Source organism: Leishmania braziliensis, chromosome 19 (assembly GCF_000002845.2).
Source record: "Leishmania braziliensis MHOM/BR/75/M2904 complete genome, chromosome 19".
Taxonomy (NCBI): Eukaryota; Euglenozoa; class Kinetoplastea; order Trypanosomatida; family Trypanosomatidae; genus Leishmania; species Leishmania braziliensis.
Window position 1 is genome coordinate 617,420 of NC_009311.2, and position 9,027 is coordinate 626,446.

Genomic DNA, 9,027 nt, shown 5'->3' on the forward strand with positions numbered 1-9,027 from the left:
GAGCAGTGCGAGTGAAACATAGGGGCCCTGCGCCTTAGCCTCGGGGCTGTGCTCGAGGCATTCGCCCGGCATATCGTGTGATTTTCGGAGAGTATCTGAAACCCGTACTTCGGGGTCTCTCTGCGAAGACCATTACTTTCATTGTCTTACAAATGCTGTTGTGGTCCTCTCTCTTTCGTTCTCTTCTCCCCCGCACCCCACCTCTCCCCGACGAAGAGGTACGTGTGTGTATGTGTGTGTGTATATATCTGCGCAGGGAGAGGGGTATGCGGGGTGCTTTTCTTTGCTAATCGAATGAATCGCGGGCCTTTTTCAGGCTCGTCGTCTCTCATTCTCCCTCTCCCTCTCTCTCTTTATATACTCAGGCATGCAAGCACATTCACTGGTGTGTGTAGGTGTGCTCGTAGACCAAGAACTGGTACATTACCTATCATATTCCCCCCTTTACCTCACGCTTCACTGGCTCGCCCATACGCAGACCATAGCGTTGACTATTTTTGCTTTATCGCGTTTTGTCATTGAAGGTCTCGGCCTCTCCGACTCTCCATTTCCACATCTGACCGCACTCTTGCAGCCTCGCTCTCCCCACCCCCCCCTCCTCCCTGCGGGTCTCTGCAAGGGTCGCAGGGCCGCTATCACTCAGAGAGAGCCTTCAACCCAAGCAGCAGCACATCAGCAGTGGGAGCAATGCATACTGTAAGGAAAAGGGTGTGTATGTGTGTGCGTGAGAGGGAGCAGTCACCACTTTTCATTCGCCAGAGCTCTCTACTCCTCCATGTGCCCCTCCTTGCTATTTTCTCGGTGCTGCGTCTCCTCGCCCCGCTGACCTTCCCTCTTCTGCTGGTTGTGTTTTCCGTGGAGTCGCTTGCACACTGCCTCTGCGTTGGTGCGAAGAGTGTTGGCTCACAGGTAACTGAGCGAGACCAAACAAAGGGGGCCTTGAAAGGCGACCACACATGCGACCTTACGCACCTGCAACCACACTCGACTCTCTCCCTCTTCCCTTCTCCGAAACCCCCCCTCATGGCTGGTCACGACCCGTCAAATCATATTTCTGCTCCGAGAAGATCGTCACCTGCGCCGCTCTCTCGTACACGCTTCTCGGCAGCAACCCTGGAACGAGAAAAAGTGTGCAAGGATGAACCAGAGGCGATTGTAAAAGACCTCTCGCTCAACTCGCTTACCTCGCCGGGGTCACCCTCGTCCTCCTTCCGAGGTTTCACCGCGCTGTTACCATTGGCATCCACTCCCGTCTCGCCACCATACTGCACTGCGCCGCCGCTCTCCATGCCGCGTCTGCGCCTGCTGAGCTTCACAACGGAGCTCGGCATCGGGGCATCCGTCTACAACAGCATTTACCCTCGTCTGTGTACCATCGAGTATCTCCTCTCTGTTGCGATGGTCATCTACCTCTGCGCCTACGCTTTCTGCACGCTTCGGGTCTTCTGCGCGAAGAATATTCATCACTATCTCAGAGACCTTCTGGCACCCAATACTTTCCTCCGCCGCTACAACGCCATCGGCTACGATAAACACGTAGACAGTCAGTGGGGGCGGTTCACTCAGCAGTACACAACGCTGGTAGAGCTCTCTGCTTTCATGGGTGCAACAACCTTCCTCTGCCGCTGCGTGTCGAGCACTTCCATGAGCCGCGCACCCTCGACGGCTGACTCGATCTCATCATATGACATCAGCCAAAATGGGCTTGCCGGCACTACGAACGGCGCTGTCACCAACATCGGCACTCGGGGAGGAAGACTGCCTGCAGAAAGCAGTGCTTCTGACGTTCGTGCAAGCAAGCTCGTGTCACTCGCGTTACGTGTGTGGCGTATCATCGCCGGGCATTCATGGAGTATCCCTGCGTTCTACACCGTCACAGGATTCATTTTTGTGGCCGCTGTGCACGGCCCGCACTTCTTCCTTCCACTGCTCCTCATCATCGCCAACTACGTCATCTTCTCGCGGCTGCAGCGCCTGTGCCCCTACTGGCTCTTCATGGCCACCATGTGGGCCACGCACGTCGCCGGCCTGTACATCATCGAGATCGCCAATGGGTTCGAGGGGACGTACTGGCTCCAGTACTTCTTCACCACGAGTGCTGATGAGGCGCTGAATCTCCTCGGATATGAGCAGAAGCCTCTGTGGGACACGAATATGCGCTGGGCCATATCCTTCCGGATGTCGACGCTGCGCCTCATCTCCTTCAACTACGACCTGTGGGAGGCCACGCACGCCGCCGCGCGCGCGCGCGAGCGTGCCACGGCGAAGCACGACGCCACCTGCATCGAGTGCGCGCAGCTGCGCGAGCAGAACGCTGCGCTGGCGGCCGCGCTGCCCGCCGAGGCGTCGCGCTGCTACAAGTACCGCACCGAGTACCCGCGCGACCCCGCCGACTACAACTTCGTGAACTACGCCGCCTACACGCTGTTCCCGCCACTGTACCTTGGCGGGCCAATGTCGTCCTTCAACGCGTTCGTGTCGTACATGCGCGTGCCGAGCACGTCGATGCCGCTGCGCAAGATGGTCACGTATGCGTTCGCCATCTTCCGCATCTATGCTACGACGGTGCTGCTTCTACACTTTGTGCACTTGCCAGCCTTAGCGAAACACTCCTACCTTATCACGGAGATGAGCTTGCAGGAGCAGGCGCACTTTGTGTTCTTAACGCTGGCCTACCTGTGGCTGAAGTTCAACTTCATCTGGAAGTCGTCGCGCCTCTTCGCCATGCTCAGCGGCATCGAAGTTCCGGAGGACATGCGGCGCTGCTTCAACGCGTCCTATACGGTGCGGGAATTCTGGCGGGATTGGCACGCCTCCTTCAACCTGTGGGTCGTGCGGTACATGTACATCCCGATGGGCGGCAGCAGCCGCGTCGCGCTGTCGGTGCTGCCCATCTTCCTGTTCATCGCGTTGTGGCACGACCCGGTGTTGCATCTTGTGAAGTGGGCGCTGTGCATTGCCGTGATGTTCATGGCGGAGGTGGCGGTGAGCGGGTGCTTTGGGTGGGCTGTGGCGGCGTTCCGCCGTGAGATGGCCGCCGTGGCACCGACGGGCGCCGTGAATGATGCCACGCTGGAAAGGGAGAGCCCCATTACCGACCCGGTGCGTCGTCGTCTGCTGGCGCGCCTGGCGAGGTTGTGTGCGCGTCGCTTGAGCCCATCCCTGCGCGCGTGGTCTTATCGTATGTTACGCGTGTTAGGGGGCATCATCGCTTTTGCCGGTCTTCTACTCGTTAACCTGGTCGGTTTCTCCATGCAGAACGAACAGGGAACGGGCGAGAAGATGGGGTGGACTGACAAGCCGGTGAACGCGGATAGCGCGATACTCCGGACACTGCGTCAACTGACGAGTTCATTTTTGCTTGGACTCTTGCTGTACCTGTACTGTAGCATCTCCATCACTGTCACTGGGCGTGATATAGAGGCATCAGAGCGACAAGCGTTGAAGGAGCGCTATGGACTGGTGTGACTCCTGTACGTTGCACGTACGTGGCAGAGGAACGGGCGATTCGAACCAGCCGCGACGACTTGTCCTGCTTTTCTGTGTAGATTCAATTTTCCCATGTGTTTCGTCTCTCCCTTGTGTTTTGCCTCCCCCGTCCACTTCCCGCCTCGCCTTGTGGTTGTCTGCATGTGTGGGTTTACTTCATCTCTTTTCTGTGTTTGGTTGCGTTTTTCCTCTGCAACCGTAGCACGGCTGCAGAGGCTCTGCTTTACCGTTGTAGTTTAGGTTGATTCCCCCTCCCCTCCCCTCCCTCTCTCTCCCTTCGCCCCATGAGCGCCAGTGTGCATTGTCACCATCTTGCCTGACCTGATCGGCACCCCTATTGTTGTTGATGATGTCCGCTCTCTCTCTCTCTCATGACTTATCGACGTCCTGTGCCTCTGGAGTTCGTCGGTGGGCAGTGTGGAGAAACCCTTTCGCCTTCCTCGCGCGGCTCCCCATCCCCTCCTTCCTGTCTATGTGTGTGTGTGTGTCTTGTCTGCAAGTTCCATCAATGTCATGGGGGGATATTCTTTGCTTGCTTGTTTGCTCCGAATTCGGTGCGCATCTTCGCGAACGTGCGTCCGTCTCCCTATCTCCACCATTTCCTCGGTCCATGCAAGGAAGTGGGGTACACTGGGGAAGCGTTTCAAGCGGGGTGGGGGGCGGGGCAGCAGCCAACTTGAAAATAAGCGCCGGAAGTGAGGAAGGGGGGACGGTATTTTACCCTATTCTGCCGAAGGGTGTCGTTGTTCTTCTAACGTTTGTCACCGACGAAAGGGTTCGACGTGGATGTGCACAGATCGGTGTTTTCTTCTCTCCCATTTTTGCCTTTACTACCCCCTCTCATTCTCTGCTCCCTCGCGAGCGTCGTTCAACCTCCATGTGCCAGTGTGCCCTCACCATGAGTGTGTAGGGGGTGAGGGGGGTGGATGTTGCCCACCACTACGTCTCCGACGGCTGAGCTTTTCGCACTAGTGTGTTGTTCTCCGCGGTGCCGTCTGTCGCACAACCACCAGCAGCCACCTCTTCGCCTTTAACTTGCACATTCCCTCCTCCCCCCCCCCACTCGACACACGCACGTTGTTATCACAACTGCCTCCTTTTCCTTAGTCTCCGATCATACCGTCTCGCCCTCGAATTTTTCCACCCGCCCACCCCACACCTGTTTTGTGCATCTTCGCAGCCCCCGTTTAGGGCCCCTAGGAGCTCACCAGTATGACTCCCTCCCTCTCTCGACGTCTTCTTATTGGCTGCATTATCCGCTCGCCCTCTTCGTCCCCTCCCACGGCATCAACGTAAAGAGGAGGGAAAAAATGCGTGATGCGAAGATGGTCATACTCGTCCACACACACGCACACATACACGCATGCATGCATGCACGTATGCGTAGAACAAGTGGAGTGAAAGGAGCGTTCCCGTGCACGGCTCAAGAGTGCCACAGTGGCGCTCTGCACACACGAGTCACTTTATAAGAGGAGAGGGTGGCCGATTGGCCCGTTTGAGCAGTTATGGTTTCCTGATGTGAGAGAAAGCCGCATCTTATGTTTGTGGATCTGTGTATTGCTGGTTTTCCTTCCTTTCGGGGGGCGTGTGCGGCATCTCGTGAGTCTGCCGATAGCCCCATGTCCTTGGCTATGTGCCCCTCTTTTTCCTGCCTCTCCCCTCCTCCTTGCTGGTCAGTTGTCTCATTCGCGATCATCCTATCTTACCTTTGTTTGTTAGTCTTGTCCTTGTGTGAATAATAATTACGCACCCACCCAGGCGCCCACACGCACCTGTGCACTCGCACGCAGTTAGTGGCATGGCTGCTGCCCCCGCTGGCGTCTTGCACTCACGAGGCACTATCAAGCATCCGCGTAGTACCGCCCGGCACTACTGATCACGCGCGTCCCCCACCGTTTACCTCTCTCGGTGCGTTCGTGGGTCGCTTTATATGATGTGGTGAAGCACACCCAGTCGGGGTGACGGGAGCGTTATTGCCTGCATCTTTGCTGTTATGTTGGTGTGTTTTTCTCTTTTTCCCCTCTCCACTTGAACGATCTCTTTGCATGTTTTCTCTCTCTCTCTCTTGTGTGTGTGTGTGTGTGTGTGTGTGTGTTCTTGCGCGCAAAATGCCCCCCCCCCTCACAAATAAATTAAAAATCGAACGAATTTAAAAGGCACCTTTACTTGGGCATGTACGAGTGTCGATGGCTGCGGCAGCGATCACATCCACGCACACACACGCACAGGACCTCTCTCATCCCTGATCGACATGCATACCTACCACACTCCAGCACTTACACGCGTCAGCGCGTCTGGAAAGCGAGGGTGGTAGCAGCGACCGCCTCCTCCACTCAGCAGTATGACGCCACTTCGCAGTACCAGTGTCAGTTCAAGTAGCGGAGTCGAAGGCAAGAAGGAAGAGACGGCCACCGTGCTACCCCTGAACCGCGCCGCGACGGTCGGTGCCACACTGTCGGTCAACCACGCGTACCTCTCCCGTACCTCGCTGAAGTACATCGTCTGCATCGTCTCTATCTTTATTGGTGCCCTCTGCTTCACCTTCCACAGGGTCGTCTGTGCTGGCAATGAGCAATACGAATGGTTGAAAGGGGGGAATCCTCAAGGCACCGTGGTTTCCCTACCACTGGCTCGGCAGCAAGGGTGCGGGTGTGATGGACATGCAGCGCTACTACTTTATAGGTGCAATTCCCCCATCAATGCCGTACCGGATCTCCTTTCTGCCCCTCCCTCGACTACTGCAACGTACTGCCGCATCGGAACCGACAGCTATCGTCAGTGAATCCACCACCGCCCCACTTGGCGATGGCGAGTAGTGTAGTACTTCGACTGTGAGCGCTCACCATCTACATTGCGTCACCGACGGCAGCACCATCACCTCTGCTCTCCTGATTCGCAAAGATGTGTGCGCCCTGCAAACCTTTCCCATTACCTCTGGCATACTCGCGGCGTTGTGCCTGTGTAAACCGGAGCTTCTCCTCGAGGTGGTTCTGATACGGCTTCAACTCCTACCTGATTGCGCCGCTCTACAAGACAGCGTCCTTTCGGTGGTGCATGGCGGTGATGTGGGGTGTGGGCGCACAATTATGCTCCTCTTCTGGAACTTCACAGCGCTGGCAGGTACTGGTTTGCCCGGCTTGGGGCTCTGCTCTCTTGATCAGCTGTAAACACTGCTGACCCAGTGGAACTTGCAGTATAGCGTGTTGGTCCTGCGCACGCTCTCGTTTACCAGTGATCAGGTGGGAGTCGGCAAGCAGTAGCGAGGAGGGGTGGCAGAGGTCGCTGGCGAAGCACGCACGCCCGTGCATTGCCTGCGCGGCATATACGCAGCCAGTACCACGACCGTCACCTCGCTCCCTCTGGAGGGCGCTGTCATGCTACAAGCACCGCACAGAGTCCTCGCGGCACGTGGAAGAGATCACTCTTGTCACTTAGCTCAGCTACATACGCTATCTACCTCTCTTCATGGCGGGACCGATTTTGCCCTTCAACGCGTGCGTGTCCTACCGGCATTTTCCAGCACGAACCACTGTGCGCATGGCTGTCTGGCGGAACGAAGTTCACTTTTAGGGCTACGCGATCATGCTGGCAACGCTCATTCACTAGGTGCCTGTCATGGCTATTCTTCTGATCCCCACTGCGTCATCCACTGAGAGGACGGTTGCTAATGTGTCTGCCGCGGGTGTGGGTGCAGCGGAAAGGGATGCGCTGGCGCACACTGGCGGTTCCCTGGCGACCACTAAGATAAGCATGAAAGCTGACAATCTACTGCACTCTATGGACAACACGACGACTGCAGTCACCACCAGTGCAGGAGCCGCAGTTACCCTCTCGGTGCTGGAGCTGATGGAGTTTACAGACAGGGCGTCTCCTTTCTCACAATGGCCTTCCCTTTGTGTCCAGCTCGACGCCATTTGGCGCTTCTTCCGCGTCCTCGCGCTGAAGGACGGCTTCAACCCGCCAGGGGACAAGCCGCGTTTCTTGATCAACACAGTGAACATCCAAGGCTTGTGGAGTAACTGGCACGCCTCCTTCAACCTGTGGATCGTGCAGTACATGTACATCCTGATCGGCGGCAGTGACACCAAGTTTCTCTGCACCAGACTTACCTTCTTCATCATCGCCATCTAGCATGACATCGAGCTGCGTCTGCTCCTCTGGGTCATGTTCACCAGCATCCTACTGATACCTGCGATTACCGCCACACTCTTCTCCTCCAAGCACCCGCTGGTGGTGCGAGTCAAGCGCTCGCAGCTCCTGTGGCAGTATCTGCGCGAACTCGGGATGCAGCTAGCGTTGATAGAGTTCATTATTGCCAATCTGGTCTGCTTGTCTGTGGCTACGTCCCGCGCGGAGTCGGTCATTCAGCAACAGTTTTTCGAAGTGCCGTTGATGCCTATGATGGTCACATTGTACGTGTTCCTGTGCAAGGCGAGCACCGCCATCCAAGACTGACCAGGAAGCGTACGAGCACCACCAAGTGAAAATCAAGTTCTATCTTCAGTAGCCCACCTTAGGGTAGCACTTGTGCACCGTGCGGCGAGTGGAGTTGTTTCTCTGCTTCGCTCTCCTCTCTTCTCCTTACAACATGCCTCAACACCCAAGGCAATCGTAACATCGCTACGCAATATTTCTCGCTTTTTCCCTCTCTCCTTCCAGTCCGATTTACAACGCCTCTGTTGGCTCTACCATACCACACACCCGTCCCTTTCCCTCGCTGTGAGCGTCCACCTCAGCAGTTCTTCTATCGGCTCCTTTCCTTACTATTATTTAGTCGTTGCTGATGAGAGGGCAGGCGGCAGTGCGCGGCATCTCCGTCTCCAGCGCCCCCCACCCCCACTCTCTCTCGCTCCCTGTGTGGGGGGTTGCGAGGTAGCCCACGCGCCTCTATCCCTGCCAATGCCGAGCCACTCTGGGTGGTGACAGGGTCAAGGGCCAACGACGTAGGGGAGGCCGGGGAGACGCATCGCTCCTGATCTCGGCGCTCGGGTCCTGCATGGCGGGGTGTCGCAGCGACCCGCGGCCGTGAACACTCTTGTAGCATCCACATGACAGGCAGCGTGTCCGCGTGACTCGAGCGTATCCCACCCGGCTCCCGCTGCCTAGTGGTGAGGAGCGCGAGGCAGCCCGAGGGGTGCACGAGGTGGCGACCGGCAGGACGGGTGTGGCTGCGAGGCGGGGGTGCGCGTGATCAGATCGCTGCGAGCCTCGAGCGGTCCGCGAGTCTTGTGTAGCATGCTGGGCACAACGCCGGGTCGGCCACCCTCATGGCAAACACAAGCGGGGGTGGGGGTACCACAGTGCCAGCGGAGTAGCGGGCAGCACACCATCCGCACGCCACGCTGTCGCCGCGAGTTACCCGCCGCTGCAGAAATCGAGAGTGTGGGCAGCCGCCCGTGCGGAGCGGGGGCGAGGAGTGAGTACTTTGTCCCTCACCGAGTCACTCTCAGATTCGTAGTAAGGCAGGAGGTGCATGGACCTAGTAGGGTCACCGCAGCCAGGCCTGGAAGTCACTGCGACGCCCTCTTTCTCCGGGGT

The 9,027-nt window shown here is 57.4% G+C and overlaps 1 protein-coding gene and 1 pseudogene across 2 annotated transcripts; both read left to right on the plus strand.

The window, feature by feature from the left end:
- Positions 1–687: 687 nt before the first annotated feature.
- On the plus strand, positions 688–3,468 carry LBRM_19_1560 (putative glycerol uptake protein; the record flags this gene model as incomplete). Its single annotated transcript, XM_001564200.1, has 1 exon — positions 688–3,468. The coding sequence occupies one exon, from the start codon at positions 688–690 to the stop codon at positions 3,466–3,468; it is 2,781 nt and encodes a 926-aa protein (XP_001564250.1).
- A 3,107-nt stretch (positions 3,469–6,575) lies between these two features.
- Positions 6,576–8,006, plus strand: LBRM_19_1570 (annotated as a pseudogene). The gene has a single exon. A coding segment is annotated over exon 1 (1,431 nt).
- The last annotated feature ends 1,021 nt before the right edge of the window (positions 8,007–9,027 follow it).